The sequence below is a fragment of the Rhipicephalus microplus genome, chromosome 6 (assembly GCF_043290135.1).
Source record: "Rhipicephalus microplus isolate Deutch F79 chromosome 6, USDA_Rmic, whole genome shotgun sequence".
Lineage (NCBI taxonomy): Eukaryota > Metazoa > Arthropoda > Arachnida > Ixodida > Ixodidae > Rhipicephalus > Rhipicephalus microplus.
The window spans coordinates 202,165,791-202,192,547 of NC_134705.1; the positions used below are offsets into that span (position 1 = coordinate 202,165,791).

Sequence of the window (26,757 nt, forward strand, 5' to 3'; positions counted from 1 at the left end):
TATCGGTGACCAAGCGCATAACTTGCGCCGCTGCTGTATTGGGGGCCAGCTGGTGCGCATATGCGCAGTTAGTTTTGATTCGATAAGTGACGTGTTCCTCGGTGTTCCGTGTTCTCTTTAGTAATTTTTAGACGCGAAGCAGCTCTTTGACTAGCCTGTGTAACGCTGTCCCTCCGTACGAACGCGCCGCGCGACGCAGGTGTTGGTGGGTGTTAATTAAAACAAGTAGGCGTCTAGTTTCTGCTGCCTGATAGGGAGCACGGCACAGTGCCTAAAGGTGGGTGTTGGCGAGGTGCCAAGTAGGTCACTCCGCTGCTGTGCGTTGACGTCACGCTCACCTCACAGTGCGCGCTGACGTCACTCCCTCGCCTGCCGGGACGCCCGCAACAGCTGCATCGACCGCCGACTCGTCGGTTCACTCTAAGGCGCTGCCGGTGTTGCATATTTGTGTACCACGTACATTTATATACACTGATCCTACACGTGCTCGAATGCTTGCGATTCTCTCGCATTTCGCTCTTACGTCATTTTCATGCGAAAAACCCCACCTCCTTTTGTCCACAGCTTGTCTGCAGTATGTCATAATGCTATGAAAACTGGAGGTGTTGAGCTGTCCCAAATGCGCTGTATTTTTTTTTTCGTTTTATATTCTAATTCTCTCTTATATATATATATATATATATATATATATATATATATATATATATATATATATATATATATATATATATATACACACGCAGTAATCATCCATCTCGCGTGCTTACACTAAAGTGCCTTGAGTTATCGTCATGAGCCCGGCAAATAAGTCACGAACGGCCCGCGGTTATCAGCGTGACGTAGCGCATTCGCTGGGTACTTTCTAATATAGGAAAGTTATCGAGCACGCAGTTTTCATGAAAGAAACCGAAAACAAACCAGATTTCTGTTGGGAGGCAAGATTACCCTCTTTTTCTTAGTTTCGAGTGGGCACACTAATCGGACGAATGCAGCTCGATTCAGACGAAAACGGGAAACATAGATAAACAGGTACGAGCGCCGACTTGCACTTGAGTTGATTCGCACTTTAACGGGCCCCTTTTTATGCACCAAGCCTTGATATGGCGCCCAAAACATTGATAGGTATGACAAAATAACGAGAAAACAATGATGATGTCGGCAAAAAGTGATCGCGTGTTTGCAAGCCGGACAAAATGCTAGCGCTGATGCGCACGCATGTTATACACGAAGCAAACTAATTTAGTGATGAGAACTCCGAAGTGCATTGCACTTCGAAAACGTGGCTTGAAGATAACAAGAACGAACAAGCGCTGGGTGCACTGAAAACGTTTCTGTCGGTAACTTTTCACGTCAACGAGGCGCATCAAATAAAGGATTGATGCAAACTTGAAAAATACTCCATAACCGACGGCGCCGTATCGAGTAAGAGATGGAAGAGAGGCCATGTCTTGAGATCGTGCGCTAGTCGACGTATCTATGTTGTAATGTATAAATCCGATGGGGGCCCGGCGTGATCGAGCGAGTCCGTGACTTACCGCATTGGAGGCGCTTCACCTCTGCTGCAGTGCTCGTGCATACAATCTTCGGCAGATGGCAAGCAGAAGGTTGGAATATCTGGGGCCTTGGAAAACACATTGAACGCAAATATTTTACAGTATAACCGCGAACATCTCGAGGACGTCAGAATTCACTTCTCGTTGCGTGGTACAAACTACGGAGCTTAGATATATGAACGGCACCAGCCGTCATCCCGATTCAAAGGAGATGCTCCCATAACATTTATCCATCCTTAGATCCGTTCAAGGAGGTCTTCGAAAAAAAAATGCGTCCTTTCCTCATCGGGAAAACTGGGGCAGGCGAGGCTTCGCACGTGTGTACCTCACATGTAGTAGTAGAGTAAAAACTTTGTTGTACTAGAGGGAATTAGGGTGAAGGTGTGTGGGTCCTCTAGTCCAGGGCCCCAATGGCATTTGCGGCTCGCTGGGCCTCATCGAGCAGAGCAACTTGCCTGTCTCGATCCTTGCTCGCAAGCCAGACCTCCTTCTGCCTCTCAAATGGGTTTCTCCATAAACTGGTAATTAGTTTATTTTTCTTTCTTTCTTTCATACTGCGCTATGCTCCTTCCTAACTTTCTTCATGCTTCCCAAAAAGTTACTACATGGCGTTTATACCTTGCACTCTTGGCCTAGAGGGCGAAAGGCGAAGTAAGCTACTGAGCAGTGATAACTTCGCTCCACTATGTGCAGAACCAGCACCCTCTGGACCAGCTAAGGCCTCTATGTATCCTCCTCCTCGCGCCTGCGTCACAACATTACGACGGAGTTGCCCTTTCGGCTCTTTCGGGAGACGGGAGAATTGATTCGCAACGCGCATTCAGTGCACTAACGAGCGCGCAGCATTAATCGTTTCTGAGAACGCGTCCTCCGCTCCCGTCGTAGTGTGATGACGTCACCAAGAAGGGGAGAGGCCTTAGCTGGTGTAGAGTAAACCCCCTCTAGTCTAGAGAGTGTTGGACGAACGCAGTCTTGAAGGGCACGTGATCATGCAGGTGACGAGAGCTTCGTCGAGCGCCTGCAAGGGCAGAAGCACGAAGCATGCAGATTTACAGCTCCTCATTCAATGCTTTGAGCAGCTTGCTTTTCTCGCACCAAATGTGAGCGTGAAGTCTAGCGCTGTTCCTTCCGCCGTAGCAGGAATCGAGCTTTTCCTTTGAATTCTCATCCCGTTATTACGAAAGCTGCCCTGTGCGCTAGCTATTTCAGTGACTCGTATCTTCGGCATTCTGCTTCAATCTAACCTCCGCTTTTTTCGATTTTTTTTTTCTCGGACGAGAAATTGGTTAAATACTACTGTTCATCCGTATGGGTATTGATAACGTGAGCTCTAATAAAATTTCCCAAGACTCTGAGCCTTTTAAAAAGATATATATCAAGACGAAGCACACAGTTTGTGTGGTGAAGAATTGCCCGTAATATTCTCGTTGGGCGCGCGATTAGAACGCTGCTTTTTCTACGTTGCGCGCTAACGTTAAATCGTACCTAGAGTAAGATGGCGCAGGTGGGGCTCACTTCCGGAACACAATGTTGACTTTTTTTTGTTTAACCTCTTTAGTTATTTTTTTTTTACTCCGCCCATTCAGCGGCCGCCCTTGGCCTGCATCTCTTGCGCCTGGTCGGCTCGCTCCGGCCGCGGATTTATTGTGTAGCCTCCAAGACCGTCGTCGCTCTTCTAGGGTGCTGCGAGTATCGCCGTAGCCTCGCCTCGTATTCCCTGCAGATTGGCTACTATCCTTAGGGGCGTTGTGTTGGTGGGCCACTGAGCACGCGAACTGTTCTCAGATGCCTCTAGTTCAAGTTTACTATAGTTCTTTCTAATATAGTAAGAGAAGGAAGAGCTGAAGGCCATATTGCTTGACAGGGTCGCTTACTAACTACTATGCGCATTCGGCATGCATATGTGCAGCCGCGACCACGTCTGTGCGAGCGGCCGGTTTTGCTCTGCGGCGCGTCGCTTTGCGGCCATTGCTGGTTGTGACGTCGCGTGCACCGGAGCATGCGCGGCCGTACGGTCATGCAGGCATGCTCTGCACGGGTGACAACGGTGGTTTCGTGCTGTTAAACCTCAACTATGCTAAACCAACTAGCCCAGTCAGCCACTTTGTCAAGGGGTCACGCGTTAAGCAAATCCTTCGCGAAAACAATTATTTTACGCAAACGCTTCGTGAAACAAACAGGAAATAGCGCTGCTGTCTCTTCTTGAGCGCTAATGCCAGTGTGGTCCATTTGTCATTCGGGTGTTTTTAATCTGCTCCGTTTCTGTGTGAATGCCGTCCTTGGTCATCTTAGTTCTCGCTCGAAAAGACTCTATTCTATCACTGCCGTGCGAACATGGACTGATCTGGGAGGGGAGGTGGGTAGAGGGGTCCTGTGTATATGGTAGTTACTATCATCACAAGCATCCCATTACAGCACAAATAGTCTCGATTCGTCCTCATCAGTAATAGAGGGGGAGGGGGCGTCCCCCTCTCCTCCTTCGCCACTGCACGCGAGTGAGGATACTGTCGCCGAGTGGGTCGACGAGCGGTGGAGCGAATCCTCGTTTCTCCTCCTCCTCCCATCTGGGTCGCGCACTCGCTCGCGGCGGAGTCGGCGGTGCGCATTCTTTCCGCGATGTTTCGCCGCTGTCGCCGTCCTGCCTTGCTCCGCGGCGGCCGTCGGTCGCTTGGTGCGCGTCTTGTGCCGTTTCTTGCTTTGACTTCGATTCGCGTAGGTGAGTGCCTACCGACCACATCTGCGTTTGTTTTGGTTTCCTCCGGGAGCTGTCCTGTTCCTCTTGTATCACCTGTGGTGCAGCTCTGTGATAGCAGTCGCGCAGTTTTAAAATGCTGCAATGTTTGTTTCACGGATGGATCCGACCTTTTCTTCTGGCATGTATTGTGCAGTGTTTTCACCGGGGCTTCCTCGACCACCGCTGGGCTTGGTGAAAAAGCGTATATCCCACGTAAAGCGAACACTCTCGTGAACGGCTCGACCCGATTGTGTTGTCTTGCGGGGCACTTTACCAAGCGCCGGCCCGTACTCGGCCGCTTCGTCGCTGCCGGATTTCTTCGTTTAGCTGATCGTCGCAGTTGGCCGATAGCTGATAAATTGTGAGCGTCGTTCGAATCGTGGTTTTTTCTTTTTTCGCGGTGTATGTTAGTTAAGTAAAAAGGCAGAAACAAAAAAAAACTTTTTATTCGGGTTTTGATGTGAATGACGCACTTCCGGGAAAGGACAATTGTCATCTGCTCAGTAGACGCACCAAACTAGGCGCGCACTGAGTTTAGGAAAGTACGAATTGTGCTTTCGGCTGGTGGGCTAACCGTCGTCGGTATGAACCTGGACACTAGCCGAGATGCCAATGAGCCACAATTCGTACGGTTATCCGCACGCATCGATTTTCCGGCTGTGTGTATGCGTGCAAGGGCTCGTTCTCCCGTGTTTCGACACAATATTAATGAAATCTAACAGACAATAATGCCAAGTAAAGTATAGGTGAGGTTATTGAACCAAATTGTGAGGTAAATGTGAAGAAAGAAAAGTGGGTGAAAAAATAACTTGCCGTGGGCAGGAACTGTGGGCAGGAACAGTGGGCAGGTTTCTGCCCACGGCCAGTTATCTTTTCACCCACCTTTCTTTCTTCACATTTACCTTACAATTTGGTCTAATAACATCCCCTATACTTTACTTGGCATTAATGTCTGTTAGATTTCATATATATATATATTGTCCGCCGCCTAAAAAAATACTCCAGTGCTCTTGCCCGACTCCAAAAGATTTATACTATGACAGGTTCTCCCGAGGAAGGCCTTGTCAAGTTTTTTTCTCTTTTTTATTACTGTGCAATATTTCTGTGTAGTGTATTGTGAATTAAATATTCTGTTTGTAATGTCTGGTGCACTTTTTGTCTCCTTTCTGGCTTACTTTGGTAATCCGGGGTGGGTTTATTTGTTTTAAATGTATTGCTGCGATTGTGCAGTGAATGTACAAGAGACGGTTTACTACAGTAGCATAACGAACCCTGAGTGAAAGAAAGTGCTGATGGCAGACTACAAATAGACTATAGCATTGTTTTTTTTTTTAATTTGCTTGCTTAGAGTGTTTTAGGCCGACCATAGAACAGCGGTAACTATAAGTGTCTGTGGGATTACAGCAATGCATGCTTCATGAATGTGCGTTTAGACGAGGTGCCAATTTTTCTCAAGCTTGGGAACAACCTTTTTCAGGAGTGGCACCAAGCTGACCGAACTGCAAAAGATGAAGAGTGAGGAGATGTCACCACAATGTCCTCTAGCTGCAAAGGTGAGAATTTCCTTCTGAATTCACACATACTCGGGCAGTTTTAAAGATTAACATCTTGGGTCAATGTTGAAGTTTAATCGTTTTTACAAAAATATTCGGGTTACATAATACGTAGAGAATCAGGAGTTCCGAAAATGAGAACTGTCAGGGGGACCTGTTATCATTAGTTGGTTACATGGAAGTAAGTAGCAGCAGCAGCAAAGCTAATAGTGCAAAGAAATAAAAAATTCACTTAATACAGAACAATGTGTACTAAAAAGGAAAAATGATGTATTTACTATAACAGTATTGTGCAAGACTAAAAATGTACGAAAGTAGGAATACAAAAGAATAAAGTGATGATGAAAATAAATTTATTACAGGTGAATAGAAGGCTCGTTTAACAGCATGTTTTTTATGTTGTGTTTAAAAGACATATTGATTCCAAAGATGAACACTATAGAAGCGAGCTGTAGATCTGCCATAGTTGGATTTGATTTTAGGTAAAATCAGGTTATTATGCTTGGAAAACCTGGTATATTTAGCAGGTGGTATCTGCCTCTTATAGGAGTTGCAACACAAAACTTTTACATCTCATCTTTCGTGTTGCAATAAGTAGTTAAGCAATGGGGAAATCCTCTGCTGATCTGAAACAGAGCACCCAGTTTCAGATTCAGTTTCAGAGAGCACCAAGGGAGGCAGTTTGTAAACACTTCTGCACAGGTGAGCACACTAAATAATGACACACTCGCCGTAAGCATGACATAGCGTGCATGTGACAGACCGGGGAAAGAACACGTGCAAGGAGGGAGGCAGATAACATGAACATAGGGCGTAGGTTGTTTGTTGATTGGTTACATGCTGAGTTATTCAGTCATGCCAGTTGCAAAACTGTATCCCAAAGTCTAAACACACAATTGGCCGATTTCGCGGGAATCGGCAGACTGTTGTGCCATGTGGGAGCGGCAACGCTAAACACAAAATAATGCGCCTAATAGTTGGTGTGCTGATTAACAGGTGGCGCGACAATCTGCACAATCACGACATCTGAGCTAATGGTGTGTCTGGATTTTGATTCATGGAGCCTACGGGGAGTTTTGCAACTCGTATGATTGAATAACTCTGCTTACATCCAAATCAAAATGTTTTTTTAGCAAGATGTTTTGTTTTGCTTGCATTTGCACCCCACGTACCTTTAGCTTGATTTCGTTCTGGGCGAATTAGTCGTTGATATTCTGCAGATGATGTTTGTCTATCCACACAAATCTATCTTCAAGTTATTTCACCCTCAAAATTTTGTGTCGGTACTCCCTTAAACAGATTACTAAGCTCTGTAATTTTACTGTAGTACATTATCAGGTTAGTCAATGTCGACCTTTCAATAGCACCAGCAGTTAGTTCTTGCATGAGACCTTGGTAGACGCTTGCATGAGACCTTGATAGTTTAATTCTATCTGATGGTATTTAGCTTCAGCTCAGTTTCTGTACAAGCTCATTATTAATCGACATTAACTTGCTTAACCCATTGGTTTCCACAGCCGGTGTTCTGCCGGGCCTGTCGGCGAGGACAAAAGCACTTTGATCGGCGAATTGCCAGCCATTTAGAAAATAATTGTTTTTGACAATGTTTCATAGATGGCAGCACATTATTTAATGTTTTCTGGATGTCTTGTCTGCTAGATGGACATGGTTGTTCGTTGTTGGAGCTGTGTGTGTGGTGAAGGGTGCTCATTCCCGGCTTTCTCCAGCTGTGACGTTGTGCGAAAACCCGTCCACCATGACCTTACCATTGTGCCTACAAGCCACCGAGTGGGGTCATTATTCTCTTCAGATACTGCCAGAAAAATTTTAAAATAATCCCTCATAGCTGTGCTTAGTTTGTTTGAAAGGCACTGGGCAAAAAGTGCGAGAGTGGATTCAGAGTGCTAAAATGCCCCTGTGCTTCAAAGTTCCTTGTGCGCAAAAATTCTATTTGAACAGTGATGCAGTGAAGCATTGCCAACATTATGAAGCAAGATTTATTATTGTATGACATTTTTTGCGGATTTTAATTTGATTCATCTGCACCGACCCATGCCGCCAGTGGGCTCACAATTTTTCACGAGATACTAAGCGGAAGCCAAGGGGTCGTTAATTTGATCTCTTAAGCAGAAATGCTCAGTTGTCTGTGGATGTGGAGGTTTTTATTCTGGCTGATTATGAGATAATAACAGTACAGACACTAGTATTTTAGCATAGTCTATTTGTTCTCACTTATGGCATTTACTTTTTTTTATTTGGCAGACATTGTTGGAGAGCAAAGCAGGAGATCTGTGTTCGTTGCAGAAGCCCTCAACAAGGTGAGAGCTCGCTGTGTGAATGAAGTGCCGCGTTGCATTGGAGTCCTAAAATGGCATACGGTATTCAACATTTTTTTTTAAACAAACAAGTATTGAGGACTGAGCTTGCGTGTTCTGTTACAAATGGCTGCAGTGGGGCAATCATGGGTGTCTGATGATGTCTGAACCCTGGTGAGGTTAGAAGTGTGGGCTCACGCGACACTTAGGAAAGTGCTTTATTCAAACAAAAAAATATTGAGAGCTTACAACTCATGACAATGTTTGCGAGAAGCACTTTTCAGAGAGTGACATAGACAACTGGCAGTATTATGGCGAGCAGCAAAGGAGCTGTCTACTATAAGAACTAGCAGTAACCCAGACGACACCCCACCGGTAATGATAGAAAGGCGTTTGATTCAGTAGAAATATCAGCCGTCATGCAGACACTGCGGAATCAGGGCGTAGATGGAATATATATAAACATTCTGGAAGAAATATACAGGGGATCAACTGCTACCATAGTGCTTCATAAAAAAATCAACAGAATACCAATAAAGAAGGGTGTAAGGCAGGGGGACACAATCTCCCCAATGCTATTTACCGCGTGCTTACAGGAGGTCTTCAGAAGCCTAGAATGGGAACAGTTAGGTATAAGAGTCAATGGAGAATACCTTAGTAATCTGCGCTTCGCCGATGACATTGCATTGCTGAGTAACTCAGGGGACGAATTGCAACTCATGATTACGGAGTTAGACAAGGAGAGCAGAAAGGTGGGTCTTAAAATTAATCTGCAGAAAACGAAAGTAATGTACAACAACCTCGGAAAGGAGCAGCGCTTTGCTATAGGTAATAGTGCACTTGAAGTTGTAAAAGACTATGTCTACTTAGGGCAGGTAATAACTGCAGAGCCTAACCACGAGATTGAAGTAACTAGAAGAATAAGAATGGGGTGGAGCACATTCGGCAGGCACTCTCAAATTATGACAAGTAGATTGCCACTGTCCCTCAAGAGGAAGGTATATAACAGCTGTATCTTGCCGGTACTTAGCTACGGAGCAGAAACCTGGAGACTCACAAAGAGGGTTCAACTTAAATTGAGGACGACGCAGCGAGCAATGGAAAGAAAAATGGTAGGTGTAACCTTAAGAGACAAGAAGAGAGCAGAGTGGATTAGGGGACAAACGGGAGTTAAGGATATCATAGCTGCAATAAAGAAGAGGAAATGGACATGGGCCGGGCATGTAGCACGTAGACAGGATAACCGCTGGTCATTAAGGGTCACCAACTGGATTCCCAGAGAAGGGAAGCGGGGTAGGGGGAGACAGAAGGTTAGGTGGGCAGATGAGATTAAGAAGTTTGCGGGTATAAATTGGCAACAGCAAGCACAGGACCGGGTTAACTGGCGGAACATGGGAGAGGCCTTTGTCCTGCAGTGGACGTAGACAGGCTGATGATGATGATGATGATGAGGCTTAGCCAGAGAAGAGAAAAAAAGTTTGATGAATCGACAATAATTGTGCACAAAAATGCAAAGCCGGTGTTTATTTTGAGCACGCATGTCACAAAGTTTCAATTTAACATTGGCTTCAAGAATAACAAAAAAACTCTTTCAATGCAACTTTTGGTGCTGAATATTCTTTGTCAACTTGCAAATATCTACGTGAAGGTAGCTCACCAACAGATGCAAATTATTGTGGGGCTGTTCACCAGTCGACGGGGGCATGATCTGACATTGTGCATAATACTGCTTGCGGACCTGACATATAGAATAATTTCTGACACCTGACTTATAAGGCCCATCATTGGTTAGAACAAATGATACCTAGCCTATCGAGCTCGTGCCAGCTTCATTTAAAAGGTGCCACGAGTGTTTTTTTTTTCTTTCTCTCTCTCTCTTGTCCATTACATGACTCGAACGATAGGGGGAACCTCAGTGTCATGCTGGACTTTTTCACTAAATTAGGACATGCGAGGGAGTATCATTGTGCCTCAATTCTTATTTTTGTGTATCAGCTTAAAGGGACAACAAAGTCAACTATTAAGTCGTCTTTTATTGTTGAAATTGCAGCCCAGAAACCTTGTGGTGTTACTTTTGGGCTAAGGAAGTGTTTATTTCGAAATAAGATCACTTTTTAGTGATCCGCATCGGGTTAGCGCACTTCAAATTACCCACCCAAACGAAATGTCTCACATCACTATTGCCGTGCACAATGTTGCCCAGCTTTACTGCACAGCTGCCAACACTAGTAGCAGCAGAATGAAAGCAGGGGGAGCCACAGCAGCAACAACAGCAATTCAACTATGTTCTGCCATTCGCTCAGAGATGGCAGTCGTTATTCGTTCAACTGGGCCCCGGTAGATGGCACCACCTGTCGATGCAAAAATTGAATTTTTTAACCACTCGCATCATTCCCCATAGTAACGTCCGGCAATTTTTTTTTTTTTTTTCGCTAATCAAACAGAAATGAACAAGCGGTGTTTTGTTACGTCTCTTGATGCACAGAATGTTTTTTATCTGGTGCAGCTAGTTCGATTACTTGGGATTAATTTTCTGCTGTTCTTCTGACGTCATCAGGATCATTTTGAGAATGTCCTACTGCCACGCATGTGTTCGTGTGCATTCACCTTAATTTCCCAGGAGGTGGGGCTCCTGCTGGTGATAATATTGTCATTTTAGATGTTCTCATTTTAGATGTTCTCATACAATGAGCTTTCACTCTGATGTAAATTGTAGTTTGACTTCAGTGTCCCTTTAAGAGTAAACAACCATGTACATGTAATTTGTAAGATGGCATTCTGTTGTTTATTTGCTGCTGTTGTCGATGTACCACTCTGTCTTCAGCGGGAAAGTTGGCAGAGTGATGGAGCAGCCCCGCAGTTTGGCGGCGACAAATGGCACATTGGCATCGCGGGCTGAGTCGGGAGACTCCACGGGGGCTGGCAGCCGGCGAAGGCGTCTCTGGCGGGTGCTCAAAGCTGCACTGCCCGTCCAGGTGGCATTGGTGCTGCTCTACTGCGTTGCCTGTCTCCTGGAACCGCACTGCTGTGACCTGCTCAACAACTTTCACTCACCGTTTGGGCCGCAGCTCAGGTACACATTGTGTACTATGTACCTTTGATCAGCTGTCACTTCAGGCTGCAATTGGCTCTAGTGTACACACGAAAAAGAAAAAAAACGATTGCTTAGTAAACATTTCCCATTGAGTAGCATTAAGACATAGCTTAAGCTCGGCTCGTAGCCACCTCTAATTTACCCTCTGAGGTACAGATATGCATGCATGTAACAAGCCTGTAACAGACGAAATACCGCCAACAATATGTATGCTAGAAAAATTTGGCAACAAGCGACGTGCTTGGAAGGCTTTCCACCGGCAGCAGAGGTAGAACTGCAGAGGCATGTTCACAGACAATTAAAGTTGTACGGTAAAATAGTGTCTTTCACACTGGCTAGTATATTTTTTTTGACAGCTTTGTCCACTTGTTTGCAGATATACACACGGGCCGCCACCTATTTAAATGCCCGTGGCGCAGCTCACAACTTGACACATCTGTGTGCTTTGAATCAGCTCCATGGTGCGATGAGGCCCAAGGCTGCAAGCCTCTTTCTTGACTGGCCGAAGTGATCTATGATTGCACGCCCCTCCAGTTAAGCAGAACATCCCTCTCAGCACATTGCATTGAATGCTCAAGGAGAGGAGGAGTCCACAAAAGGACAAAAAAAAGAAAGAACACTGCCACAAACCTCTAAAATCAACGAGCTGCATCATCTCACTCGGGGCATCACTTTTAACTCATTGCGCTCTCATTTCGATGTGTGTGTAGGTTTTCTGTGCGACATCTCCTTGTTTGTTGTGTGTGGCTGCCATGCTTCTTCTTTATTAATGCATAGCGGGATGGCACACCAACATTTCTTGCGTGAATTTTTTTAGGGTTATCGCAACATGCATTGTTATTGTGCTGTGTGCGTAAATGATGTGCCAGTGTAAAAGACGTCATTGTTAGAAAAATTCGTGGAAACTGTAGGACTATTGATAATAAGTGCCTTGCACTAACTCTATAAAAAAAGAAAGCTTCAATTGTTAAGGCAGGCAGTAGAAAATCATTTGCTTTGGTTTCATCATTATTTATTATTTCAGGTTTCGGTGACATGTTGCTGTTGCAAGATGAAAACATTGGCATGGCGATAGCTGCTGAAATAGATGTTTCGTGCTTCTTGTAGTGGCAAGTTACTGTTGCCTGTATAAGCAAAAATGAAGCACTCAGTTTTCATAAGCAGCTATTTCCGAAGTTCACAGCGACAAGACCACGACATTGTTCATGTGCTTTGCACATTAATCATGTTTCATCGGTAGGAGAACACAATGACAATGCATGACTACATTATCCATATACAGGCAACCAGGAAGCACTTGCATGTTTTTACTTTCGTGAATATTTTGTCTTAGCTCTTACATTTTGGGGTTTTGTTCAGTGTGTTTATTATGGTTATTGATGTCAAGTGTTTGTGTATTGTTTCCTGCTGCTACTCTGTAATGCAGCAGTCTCCCATTGTCAAAAAGAAAAGATTACTACAACCATGAAAGGTGTTCGCAACTACACCAAATGTGGTCACCGACCTCAAGACCAGTTGTAGTTTAAACGTATCACAAGTTGAAGAGGGATTCAGCTTCCTTTATAATAATGTCACAAGGCTAAAGATGCTACATTGGCTAATTAATTGCATCTTTAGTTTTTACTATCCTTCCTGATGGATTTCGTCTGAGAAGCCTTCATTCATTTAAGCAACACAGGAAAGTTGACTACTTCCATTTACAAAAATATTGATTGTATGAGGGACATTTTGAAAAAGTGCAGATATAAGTGCAATGCTTGCTTGAAAGCAGTATCATTAATGAGAGAAAAAAAAGGAGCTCTTAAAGTTGGTCATAGTATTGAAAATTCGTGAAGCGTATGTATGACTTAAAACACCACTTGCAAGGCTTCTTTGATACATATTTTCACCTCATGGTATAAATTGTGCATGATAGGAAATGCCTAGCTCATCGAGAGAAGAAAAATGTTGTAACTTTGCTTTTTTGGGCGCACTTGTTATGCCAGTGGCTTCCATTTTTTGCAGGCAAATTTTCTTTCTCTCTTTCTTTTTGACTTTACAGATTATATATGTATGTGCACACCTTTATTTCCATGAGACAGGGGCCAAATCAAGTTTAGAACATATATTGCATGCAGGTTTTTCATGTTGGTGAATATGTTGAGTGCTTAGTTTGTCGTCCTTGTCTTGTTCTGCAGCATTAAGTATGAAGTGTTCTGTATGTTAGCTTGGCATTGAAGAGAAAGCTTACATGGCATGCGTTTTTCTTTACTTCTGCATTTGTGTTTTCTATGCATGTTATTGTTTAGCCATTACTGTTTTTGTAGATTTTTCATTATTCTCTGGACTCTCAATCAGAGCATCTTGCGAGAAATCATATCAATGTCTGAAACACTCATTCTCACTCTTTTTTTTCTGGCGTTGTAGCTTCGTCGTTTGCAGTTTGAGACAGTTTGCTCAAAGATAAATCACACTGGAAAACTGAAAACATGGAAAGTGAGGTTTGGTTTTTGCGTAATACCTGCAATCAGCATATTTCCTGTTTTATAACTTTAGAACATTGTTGCCGTAAAGTTCATGAGCATCATTTCTCCACAGGTGATATTAATTATGCATTATTCCAGGCTCTTTACTAGTTAAAATTCGAAATCCTGTTGTTACAAGTCAGGCATGTGAAAGCGAGGTTCAGTTTTGTAGAATTTAACATAGTTTCCTAGCATAATCGTATGCATCATCGAGTTGGCAATTTTTTATGTGTGTGAGAACCGTTTCTATAAATCCGGCGTGTTATATCCTGCTTGAAAAAAAAAATTATGAAAAATCTTTTTCAAGTGCAATGTAAGTGAATAGGCTTATTTTAGAAGTCGCAAAAAAAATGCTGTGTTGATCCATTCAAGGATTCATTGGCATCAGGTAGCTCGTAACCATCATGGGGAAAAAAAGTTTAGCTCAAATTCTTTCTTTTTTTACACATATACTTAAGTACGTTGAAAAGTGTATTGTGCCTTATTCCCACCACACGAAGCATGAAAAATGTTACACTGTTGCCATCTCTTGGAGTTATCGTAACGTTTGCCAGAAGGAGAGCATTGCATCTCGGTGCATTGAAATTGTGTTGCTAAACTTGTTTCTTTATTTTTGGCAATGGATCTGCTGGAGGAAGTCACTTAGAAATATAGGCAGGCCACGATTGTCTTGATGCTGTGATTCTGGTAGCTTACCTGTAGAGGAAATATTTTTCTACTAAATAGTACACGCAATGCCTGTGCTCACTATATTGATGATGTGTTGCAGTCTCCGCAAACGAACTACATGTTTACCTCTTCCGATCATGTTAACTTTGAGACTCCTGGAGAGTGAAAAAAAAAGGAACATTTTATGGATACTATTTCTTATAGAGCTTGTTAGTATTTTTTTTAAGTCGTGCAAACGGCCACATCTCTGTTGTTTTGTTGCAATCTACAGCCCACCCCTTCACTGGAAATAATTTTTTTTTAGATGTTTCTGTTAGAGTGTTAATTATTTCTCTCTATTTGATGATGTGGTCAAGCACCCTTTTTTGTTGAAGATTATCAGTTTTAAGTCAAAACAACCCGTGGTGACACAATAATTTTTTTATTACTGTACTATTTATTATAAAGCACAACTTCTTGCTGCCTATAATCATGATTTCGGTTAAGTGCAAAACGTTGATGCAAGATAATTGCAAAGGCAGAAATGCGTTCGCACTATCTAGTCAGAGCAAGAAAAATTATTCCCATTTGTTTAGTTTTTTTTTTCCTCAATGAAACAGGCCTATTTACAACCACCAAGATAGAAGATAGATACGACGCCTTTGTGGAGCAAGAACTCGCATGGCTTCCAGTGTTTGTGAAGTAGTTTGCAAAGACCAAGTAGTTTTGTATGCATGTGCTACGCTGTGTATGACTTCACTAGTGGCCTTTTTAGATGTGTGGAATAAAGTGAAGATTATTGTCCTTGTCTGCCTCGCCTGCATTTTATAATGTTTGTGTGCTAGGTCACTGGCCTATAAATCCAACACTTAGTGGGTTTCATAAAACTAGCTTATAATTTAGCAAGCCTGCATTACGATTATAAATTTGTTGACTTAGTGAGCTGGGTCTATGCAAAATTTGTGAATACGTGTTGCCTTAGCCGGCATTTCAACAACTAGATTTGTCTTCCTCAAGGTTGCAAATTCACTTTGCATCCTTGAAGATGAGTTCACTTGTCAAAAGTCAGCTCCAGCAATTGCATGTTCACGAATTTCTCATCTTTTTCAAGCTTAGGTCTTCCTTTGAACTTCAAGCTTCAATGTTGGATGTTTGATCGGAAGACAGTGAAAACCTTGGGCCAACCAAATGCCTCCCTCTGAAAAGTAGCAGTGGTTTCGGTTATGTTGTAAAACAACTGTTGTGTCTTCCAGGTTGAAACTCTCAAGAGGCACCCAGCCACTTTTTGATGCCAGCTTGTTATGGTTGTTGAACCCTCTATGCTTTCATTGGAAACAGCTGAAATGTAGCAAAAACGTTTTGGTTTACAGGAGGAAAGAAGAGGGCTGTATTCCACAAATTACTTCAGCTTAATCTTGAAATTCGCATGTCTTAAATGTACAATACTAAGTGTATTGTAATGCCAGAGTTGTCATGCTATGCGGTTAACAAGGGAATAATAAAACAGGCCGCCAAAAAATATGCATGCATCTATACACGAAGTGAATCATCGTATCGGTGAATAATTTTAACCGTGCGTTGCCCCATATAATGTACATTGGGTGACAAAGTGTATGTGAAATGTAAATTGATTTTCTGTCCAGGCTGCTTAGTAAATTCAGGGAGGATCTAGAAAATTGCTGGAGTAGAGGACATGTCTGAAAGGTAATCTGCCCATCTTATCGCCAGTAAGATGCCATTTTAATTTGGGTAATTTATTGAGACAGATGGTGCTCAACATGTGCTTTGGTGTTACAGGTTACTTTGAAAAGCCTCGACATGTGGGCACATTTAAATTAGTGATCAACTTGTAAATGGAAAGATAGGAAGAAGCCCAAAAAAATTCAAAATTTATTTTCTAAAAGTGGGAACATTCAAAATGTGGAATATTCTTCGAATACTGCCATACGATTCAATTCGCACTGATATTATACTATTGGAATTTCCCGAAAACAAATACAGCCAACGTCCAATTGGCAGCGACCCTTTCAAATTTTTGATGTACTTCGTCTGATCACATTCGTATTTCGGCAAAACTGTCTCTCCGGTTCTGCAACGGTTGCAAATTTGAGATGCGAAGCAGCTCTTTTGACTAGCTTGTGTAACGCTGTTCGTCCGTGTCTCCGTGTCAAAGCGCCGCACCGCGCCCCCCTCGCCGCAGATGTTGGGGCAGTGCCAGTAGGTCACGCCTTCCCTCTCAGTGCGTGGTGACATCACTCTCTCCCTCGCCTGCCGCGCGCTCGCTGCCTGTCACCTCCTTCTCGCTTCACTTTCTTCACCGCTCGCAAAGTTCGAGCGAACATTGAGTGAACACCTTTTGGCTCGTCCTTTTGCGATGGAGGATGCCGGAAAGCGAAGCGACTTGGCTTTAGCCGCCGACGCCGCCGTTGTGAGGGTTAGCAGAGCAGATCGCATTCGCCAATGGCGACTTCGTGCCTAAATTACCGACGAGACGCGAGCCAGGAAAGTCGAACGCAAACGTTGGCTGCGGAAGACCAATGCACCGACGAGGCGCGAGTCAAAAACGCCAATAGTGTCCGTGCGCAATGCTGCTGCTTCGGCATGTCTCCTAGGCTTAAAGAGGAACGGCAAACAACACAGTCGGGAAACAAGGGCGACCTACATGGTGGGGCCCTTCCCGCGTAACGTACATCCACAACACAACGAGGGTAGGCGCCAAGCCCGTGCACGAGTCATCCTGAAGAGAGTTAGGGATGATATTGACTCCGCCGTATTCGTCGGCTTGTCGACGTAGCACTGTAGGTAACAGTAGAAACTGGAGTGGAAACTGGAACGCTCTGGGCCTTGTCCGGCCCAGAGCGTTCCTACATTTACACCGACTTAAGAGACGTAAAACTAGAGCTAACCAAACGGGCAACCTCGCTCTAGAGGCGGTCTCCATTCTAGAAAAGAGGGCTTGTCGAGGTTATCATATTATGACTTGGTTCCCCGCACGCATGACGAAGAACGTTTTCGAAGACTTCCCAAAACCTCAACGAGCTGGCCTATGATCGTGCACGAGAACTTACGCGCCGCGACGGTCTGGAGGTTACGGAAGAGCAGGAAGGAACTCAGCAGAACGATGCACTACTCACATTCAATTAAATAACCACGCATTACCAACTTGGCAGAAGAATCTATCCCTTTCCTCACGCGAAGCTCAGCAGAGCACCTTGAGAATGTCGCAGACGGGGTCTTTCCCGTCGCGGGAATTCCTAAATAAAATGTACGCGGACGTTGACCATAACTGCCCTGACTGCAATGAAACCTTCTGTCCTATGGCTCACATGCTTTGGCGATGACCCGCGCTGTCTAACAACCTTCTCTCAAGCGAAGCCGAATGGGAGGAGGCCATAAGAAGTACGAAACTCGGCAGGCAAATCTAGGCAGTCCAGAGGGCTCAGGAACGGGCGGAGCGTCACGGCGTTCTGACCTCTACGTGGGCGCGGCCAGTGGTTACAACGGCCTCTCGTTAGAGGATCCTGCAGTGACTCCCCCGGTTCTATTAAAGTTTGCTGTCTGTCTGTCTGTTTGCCTTCCATGAATCAAGCGTTCTCGGCAGCACTTTGGTTGCACCGTCATGTACATAAATACAATTCGACCTCTGCAGAACCCTATAGACCCCTTGCAAAAACGACGGCAGCACTGGGCGGCGGCGTCCATGGTAAAGGAAGAAACGACCACAGAAAGAGTGCGTCCGCTTGGCTTCGTTATGGCAGTGGCGTACCACGCGATTGTTTTCCCCACACACTGTTGGGTGTCACAAACAAGCGCTCCTAAAAAGCGTGTGCCGTCGAATTCTAAATTCTAGCGACAGTAACGATACCAAGTGCAGAGCGCCTCAAGGTCAACGATAAAGAAGAAAACATCCAAAGGCTCCCCGGGCGGTGGTGGTTGTAAGGAAGAGGGAAAAGGCGCCTAATTTCTGTCTGCCTCAGGGGCGACGCGGCGCAGTGCCTTATAGGGGTGGGGTTAAGGAGGGATAAAAAGAATAGAAGGATATAGATGGAGAAATAGAGAGGCAAGCGACGGAAAATAGGAGGAGATAAGAAAGTGGGTATCCGGTCGAAGCAGTCCAAGAGCGGGGCACCACAATGCGAGAGCTGCACGGCGTCAGGAGACCGCGGAGGGCGAACCAGTCGGCGGGATCTACGCTGGCGTCGGAGATCGCGAGGGCACGTCCGTCCAGCTTGAAATCCTCCCAGCGAATCCTAAGGCTTCCCGGGCGCGCCGTCTCTGCCCCCTCGGAAGCGTAGTTCGCCGACTAACCTCCTCACATCGGTGGCCGAGCAAGCCCTAGAAGGTTCTCGAGGGAAAGGGGCGTGGTGATGCAGAGTTGCGTCACGTGTCGCGGACGGCCCTCGAAACGTCTCGCGCTTTCCCTAGCCTTCGCTGGGCATCGCGCCGACGGAAACGATGAGAATTTTCTGGAATCTAGTGGTGGTGGTGGTAGTGGTTAGAAGATGAGAAAAGGCACCTAATTTCTGCAACCCGGTCGGGAGCACGGCGCAGTGCCTAAAGGAATCTAGCGCGAAGGGTATTTAACCGAGCAGCGGAGATGGGAGATCAGGAGAAGAAGAATTTTACGCCAGTGAAATTCCTTCTTTTTATCAAATTCATTTCATCATTTTGACGGTCCATCAAATTTTGCTCTTATATCAAATTTTGCTCTTACACATCGACCACACGTTCGAAAGCGCACATTCCTTGGCTTTTTCGTAGAATAAATGGCCAAGGACGGACGGAAAAGCCCGGACGTACGGACGCTTCGCCCCACTCATCATCATCCACTCCGTGGATATGCTGTTGTGGCTGCCTGCGTGGAGGGAGCCTATAATCGATTCTGTAGGTATTTTCAATAAGGTTTAACTATCTCTCTCTCTTTCTCTGCTCGTAGCCATGGTACTGAAGTTGTGTGAGGCGTCTTTCGTGCAAATACAGATGCTGTTATTGCATCGTAATCGAGGTGTCTCTCGCACGGTGCTCCGTTACGAAGTGTGAATAATCCAAGAATGGGGGTCGATTTACGTCTCGCAGCTTTCACACACCAACGATTAAAGTACCACGTACGTGTACATGGATTGGAATGGAACACTTTATTTCAAAGAAATTCTTCCGGCGAAGGTGGAGTGGTTCTAAGAGAGAAAGGAAGAGAAATGTGAGCCCCGTAACTGTCTGCATCATGGTGTGACACCTAAACAGTAGCTCACAAGAAATGGGGGTAAGGAGGGATTAAAATAATAGGATTAAAGGTTTAGAGAGAGGGAAAGGTGCGCTAAGCAAGCGAGCGAGGGCATATCGAGGGGATAGGAGAGATAGGAAAGATGGAAACACGGTCACAGGAGTCCGAGGACGGGGCACCACTTGCGAGAGTTCTTGTCGGCGTCAAGAGATGGCGTAGGGCAAGTCCAGTAGGTCAGAGCTGCGCTGTCGTCGAAGGTCGGCGTCAGGAAATGACGTAGGGCCAGCCCAGTCAGCCAGAGCTACGCTGATGTCGGAGATCGCGAGGGCCAACCGGTCGGCACGGAATCCAGCGAGCGAGTGTCGGCGAAGGTGGAGCCCTACGTCCAGTGCTCTTTGTCCTCAGCTGATCAGCTTGAGCTGTTCTCCAGGCTTCGAACAGGACAGCACAGCCTCCCACTGGTCTGGTGTTGCTGTGCATTTTCTTGGTAGTAGTGAGATTTAATGCGATTCTAACAATTATCGCGCCAGTGGTAATAACATTTACGTAACAGAAGATGCCCTGGCGTACTGCTTCTTTGTTCTTCCCGCTAAATTATTTTCAGCATTGGACACGTTATTCGAATGTTCGGTCTCTGCCGGCGGCAGGTTATCTTTCCGTTCATTTTCTTTTTTCACATTAACATTACAATTAATACTAGCAACGCAACACGGCCTATACAACAGCGTAGATGTCAATGGCGGCCTGTCGTAATCAGCGAGCAGAAAAATACTATCATCACGGACCCGTGCGCGCTCTCTTAATTGGTCCTTTTCTGCTTCGCTCCCCGAACACGTGCTCCTATATATTTGTTCGGCACGGCAGAGTAACGCGGATGTGTGAGAGCAAATGAAGAGAGAGCTGCTGGCGAATGAATCATTTTTGACGATGAAGCAATAGAATTTGCATACAATCTTCGCTCCGCAAGCGAGCGTCATTCGGTTATCCAGGTCACAATGTAGCCTTGCAGGCTGTGTGAGAAAGAGAAGCGTAACTATTCGTCGTGCCTGTATCGTTCTTTTACACCTGTTCACTGCGAGTGTTCGACACAGAACCATTCTACTATTTTTCAACTGCATGTAGTTTTCCTTTTACTCTCTTGGTAATTGAAATGATAAGAGGAAGCAGTATTAACGTGACGATGACCGCTGCGCTTTGTGCACCTCTACAGGAAATGTGAGACATTTTTGGGCTGCGTAAGTTATTAAGTAGAAGAAATGGGTTGTACGCTAGTGAAGATCGATGGCGCAAGATAATGTTGTACGCCAGAAAATAAATACAATATGAAGTCATGACAGCTTTAGTGCTCTATGAGTGCGCGATGGGTCACAAAAAGGGAAAAAAAGGTCGTTTAGTGTTGTTGCTAATTTAAAACGTAATAAGTTTGCAGCCGAGGTAAAAATCCACATCGGTATTATAGACAACGTGCAAAGGCTTCCTTTAATTGCAAACCGCTATAGCTGGTCGGGCAACGGAGCGGTGACTTCCATCAATCGCATAAGTCACAAAAATCGCTGACAGAGCACCGTATATAAGCTGTAATGTTAAGTTGCCAAACAGCCTAAATATATTCAATTTTTCAAATATGAACAGACATTTCATTCAAATTATGTTGGTCGCTGTTAAGAAATTCGCTACAGTAAAAATTCTCCTTGTCCGAGTATCTTAAGATGTGCCTGTTAGTTTTCATTTATATGCTGTTTAACAAAGAAAACGAGCTCTTAAATTTACATTTCCTCCCTTGAATGTGCAGTGTGTTTCCTGGGTAGGATTACACACTCGCAGCGACCATAAGCAAAGTGAGCCGACCAATGGCAGCATTCGTCTATTGCGTGATCAATGCAGAGAACACCGCCTTCTTGTCCCTCAATTCTTTAGGGCGAGGATTCAAGATGGTCCCATGACGCTCGCTCCTAATCTTTTGTCAGAAATTTTGCCGGTAACTTGTGACGAGGCAGAGCGGCATATAGTACATTATTAAAGACGACACAAAAATGGCGAGAAACAATCGCATTTTTTTTATTTACTATCACAAAGGCAATGAGATCGGAGCGGCTAATACATATTATGACAGCCACCCATAAAATTGTCAAAAATACATATTCAGTCAATATAGATACAGGGGTGTGCAAAGAGTGGAGCGTGGATGACGTTCTTGAACCTTCATGACACAACTTCCGTGCGAACACAAAAAACAGTGTTCGTAAGAACAGTTACAACGAGCGAATCTCTCCGCTGCAGGTGCTCCACTTGCACATGGCAGAAAAGCCAGCATGTACGAGATCAAATTTCCAAATCAAATCGTGCACTTCTTCATATACTAATATCATTAAAAGCAAGCTGAGCGAGCTGCCGTACACAGTAAAAGTGATCACAACATTTTTGAGAATGGAATAGCGAACGCGACGAACGAAATCCAGCACCCACACATTCGGCGTGCTTAGATATAAAACACGCGCAAAAAGAAAAAAAAATACTTTGCACATCCCCTGATATATAAGAATACATAAGCTTAAAAATACCTTTCAGAGACATTTTCGCAACGTACACGTTGCCGGCACGGAGTAAGGCACCGAAACATGTAAATAGAAGGCTTCGGAAACAACGTCGCTGCGTTTGGGGACGAAGGCCTCAAGACGCGCCCTAATGCGCTGGCTGAAGGTCTTGGATCGCTTCCGCGGAGTCAAAGGGCAACACAGCCGCGGCGGAGTCGATTCAAGGCCAGCATGCGTGCGGCGTAACTGGCACTCGCCCAATCGCTTCGAAGCTCAGAGGACACACTCGTTTGCTTACGCTGCCGAAAGAGGTCGCCGCGAGAATTATTGTAAAGGCTTCTTGCGCAATCTTGACGAGGACGGGACACACCCACGGTCGGCGCAAAGGAGCGCGTTCTTGACCACGAAGCAGGAACACGAAATAGTGAGAAATAGGTCCACAGCCCCACGACGTTTAAAGAAGGCACACAAGAAGGCCTGTAGTTGGTTGGGTCCTAGCGGGATGGCTGAACCCATGGACAGAACCTTGCCACTACGGGACATGGCCCATGAATCATGCGGCAGCAGTAGTTGTGAGCATCGTCGGCGTCTTCGTGTCCCATCTAGGCACTCGAGTGGATGACGGGCATGTTACAAGCCGTACGGAAAACGCTTGGCACGAAAGGGTTGTAAAGAACACACGTTATGTGGTACCGAAGAAATGAAAACGGACGCACGCGCCCCTTTGTTGACATGTGATGACATCAGAAACCACATGCTTTCAAGCAAGCGCGTAAACAGTGGCGGTGTGCGCCAACAACGCTTATCCGCAATGGTAAATCAGAGCGCGTGACCAAAAAACCTCGTCTTGTGGTTCGCGCACATGATTGCAGAGCTGTACAGTCACTGTGAACAAAGGTACAGCAACGATGGTATGAAACGCTGCTAGCTCGCACCCGTGGAGACAAGTCTGAACACGTTCTTGAAGGCACTTGGATGCATCCAACACAGCACGGCTAGTCGAAGCGGAAGAACGAGAGAGGAAAAGACCGCCTCCGGCCATTCGGAGGCCTCCGGCGCGCGAAGTCATCAGCGATGCGTCGCAGCTGCACTCCGGCCATAACCGAGGGATAGCTGGGTACCCGCTGTTGCTCCTCGATTCTGGGCACCAGGTCGGGCGGTAGCGTAGTCCCCACGAGGTTCACCAGGGTGGCGGAGAACAGGGGAGGAGGCAAGAAGAGCAGGTCAGGGGTCGGCCGGGGGGGATTGCCGCCGGGGTGAGCGGCCTCGCTGGTCGGCCACTCACCGAGCGACGACGTCTGCGTCGCAACGTCCACCGTGTCGCTGGGCCACAGCGGCTGCGGCAGATGCTGCCTTCGCCCCGGAATCGGAATGGCGGCCGAACGCATCTCGCTGTGTTCCACGGCGGCGTCGAATTCGCTAGCGGGTGGCCACTCAAACGTCGCTCGGGCCGAGCTGAATGCGGGCGATGGTTCATAGCCAGAGTCCGCGTCCGATGGAAGCGACTCACTGTGAAGAAGTGGCCATGATGACGAACAGTTTAACTCTTCCGCCGTTTCGTCCCCCATGACGCTGCTACTGTGCGCCTGCAATGTTGATGGGGGGGGGGGGGGGGGGGCACGCCGCGGGTGCCCCTTTGCAACTTCCTTGTAGCGCCCAGCAGCGTTCTGTTAGCTCTCGGAGACGGGCGCAGCGAGCGGGCGTTCCCCCACGCGGACAACACGTGACGCAAACATCACGTGACCTGTCTGAGTCTGCGCAGCGCCAACGCTGCGTGGTCACATGACGTTCCTCTCTCTCATTACTCTCTCTGTGCTGCCGCTTTTTTCTCCTTCTCTCTCAGCTCGAGACCCGTCGCGCGCTTTTTCTTGTCTTTCACTCCTCCCCTACAACCTTCCGGTAACTGGTTTTCGGCGCGGGGCCACGGGGCATCGAATCTGTACTCCAAAGGGGCGATCCTCCTACCAGCGGGGCCAGGTGCAAGCCCCCGCGGTCATCTTGTCGTCGTCGACTTGAGTTTGTGTGCGTCGAGAAGGGGGAGACGCCTTTTTCTTCCGCAGCGCCCCCTCGGACTGGAGAACTGTCGCTCCCAGACCGCGGGTCGAGGGCGTCGTTTCCCCGTCCATCCGTGAGGAGGAAAAGCATACAAACGCAGAAAGCGTTCTCCCCTGCTGTTTTTTTTTTTTTTTTCTTCCGATAGGCGCTGTCCTTGGGCTACCACCAGCACACGTGCACGCTTCTGTTGCCGATAGCTGGTCGCTGTGGGGTGGTAAAGAACCATACCGCGTCGAGTTGTCGAACCTAGTAAAACGAACGTGGAGCACTGCTATCTCAGCAACAGGCGGCTACGGCGCACTGCTGCTACCAATCTGACGACGGCCCCAACACTGTGGATACGGGAAGTGAAACCTGTTACAACGAGCATACTGGACTGCTAATCCTTCCGGCAAATGTGTTGGGCACAGTAAGACAGAAAACAAAAAGAAATCGTGCAGGTGGATCACTTGTAAGCGCTTGTCCCGCGCGTTCGACGGATTAGAAGGGATTGAAGTCACGCTAACAGAGCGGGAGGCAATTCAAGCCATCGCATTGATCTGCTAATAATAACCAGCTGAAATGCTCCGAAAGCTTGCCTAGCTCGCATCGCTGGGCAAAAGGAAGTCTTTGCAGTGTGATGAAAATACAAGCACTTGGTCATGTGTATTCATGAACGTTAATTAAAGCACTTCGCATTTCAAGGCATTCCGTAAAGTCTGTCAAAAAGACCAATATTCAGGTAAACGGCATTCTCGGGTTATCAAGTGTACACCTGCACTTTTGCAAATTTTCTTAAGCAAGGCTTCACTGGTGATGCAAAACTATCAGTAAATTGAGTATATATAGCTTCGATAGTTCCTCGAAACTATTGGTAGTGCAAAGAAACTGTTGCCAGTAGAACTATCGATAAACTATCGGTAGCATTATCTATATATATCGCAATTGGAAGTACCCTCAGCTAATACTATGCTACCACTGTGAATAATTAAGCTGTCTTTGGCCAACAACATCGCAAAAACATTTGCGACAGCCTACTATCAACAGCACTCAGTGAAATTAACTTTATTTATTTATTTATTTATTCACAATACTGTAAGCCCTGTCGGGCTGTTACAGAGTGGGAACTACATCATACAATGACAATTCTAATTTACCAACAAAATTTGAGCAAATATGAGCAAAATTTTGGCGAAAGAAATAAATCATTCCCGTAGTGAAAATGTCGGAATATGGGCATCAATTTATCCATAATCAAAGGTTACCAGTTACACGTCAAAATTAACTAAATGAGTCCTTTACATCGCTCCAGGGAGTTCATTTTATTTTGAAATGACAAAATGCAACATAAACTTGTAGACAGTTCCACGACACGTGCCAGCGTCCTTCCTTTTCAAACGAATAGTTCAGCTTGATTGTGATGCGTGAGCCAACTGCACTGGTGAAAGACAAGCATGTGAACTTTCTTGTCACTCAACCACCTCAGCATGCTCGGGGAACTAAGTTTATGCGACAGTGAGTTCGTGCGATTGTTTTTGTACGATATATCATAGCATCGCTCCATTGAGCAGCTATGAAACCCACTTTTCTTCACATTTACTGTGTGATTCGGTCTAATAACTTCCCCTTTACTTTCCCTGGCATGTTAGATCTCAGGATTATTGTGTCAAAACACGAAAAAAAAAAAACGAGCCCTTCGGTATATACACTTCTTTCCCTTATTTACTATTTACTGACTAGGGTCTCACACCGGCGCACTCGGTGCCTTTATGTAGTATAAGAGGGACTATTGATCAGCTGCCAGTTCGTAATAAGTTCACGTGCTACGTGACGCCAAACAGGCTTATAAAGAGTATGCCACACTCGCCGCCATGCATGGCTACATCCTCAGCTGTCATAATAACAGATTCTCTATCTCTCTGTGCGGCACTTTCTGTTGGTGCTGATAATCAAGTAACAAAGGCGTTACGTGCACTATTGCCTGCGCATTTAAGAAAAGCCCGATTAGTTTGGGTGCCTGGACATAAAGGCTTATTTCTACACGAAATAGCCGATTCATTAGCTAAGTCATCAATTAGCGGGCCGATTCTACTGCACTGCCCATCATCCTCTTATGTGACTGCTGCCCGATTCCACAGACGTACGCTTATGGAAGTCTTTGTAGGTGCAGCACTAACAAACTCTACCGAATATCGCCGTTTATTACATCCCTGGCGAAGAGACTTTTGCCGAAGTCGTAAACAAGAAGTATATAGCTATCACAAGGCTACGTTTCCGGGCACCAAATCTAAATGTCTATAAACACAGGTCTGCTCAGGCACCTTCACCATGCGTATTCTGTGATGAACTTGAAACAATTGATCATTTCTTTTTGACCTGCAGGCGGTTTAACACATTACAAAAAACCCTTTTAGAAATACTTTTACGCGGTATTGGTATGGATTTATCTGTGCCTGTCATTTTGTCTTTTGGAGCTTCCATTTCTGGGTTCTCTAATGCGACAGTATGCGTGGCCGCCCGGGACTATATTGGTGAAACTAATAGGTTGATTAATTATTATGTTTTAT

At 45.7% G+C, this 26,757-nt stretch overlaps 1 protein-coding gene across 3 annotated transcripts in view; it reads left to right on the forward strand.

The window, feature by feature from the left end:
• Positions 1–15,209, forward strand: part of LOC119166920 (klarsicht) — a 428,146-nt gene extending 412,937 nt beyond the window's left edge. For all 3 annotated transcript variants that reach the window (XM_037418312.2, XM_075867617.1, XM_037418313.2), the window contains 4 exons: positions 5,765–5,840; positions 8,103–8,158; positions 10,980–11,228; positions 11,626–15,209. In XM_037418312.2, the coding sequence (XP_037274209.2) occupies positions 5,765–5,840; positions 8,103–8,158; positions 10,980–11,228; positions 11,626–11,653 (409 nt within the window). In that variant the 3' untranslated portion in view covers positions 11,654–15,209. The remainder of the gene's footprint in view (positions 1–5,764; positions 5,841–8,102; positions 8,159–10,979; positions 11,229–11,625) is intronic.
• Positions 15,210–26,757: the final 11,548 nt, after the last annotated feature.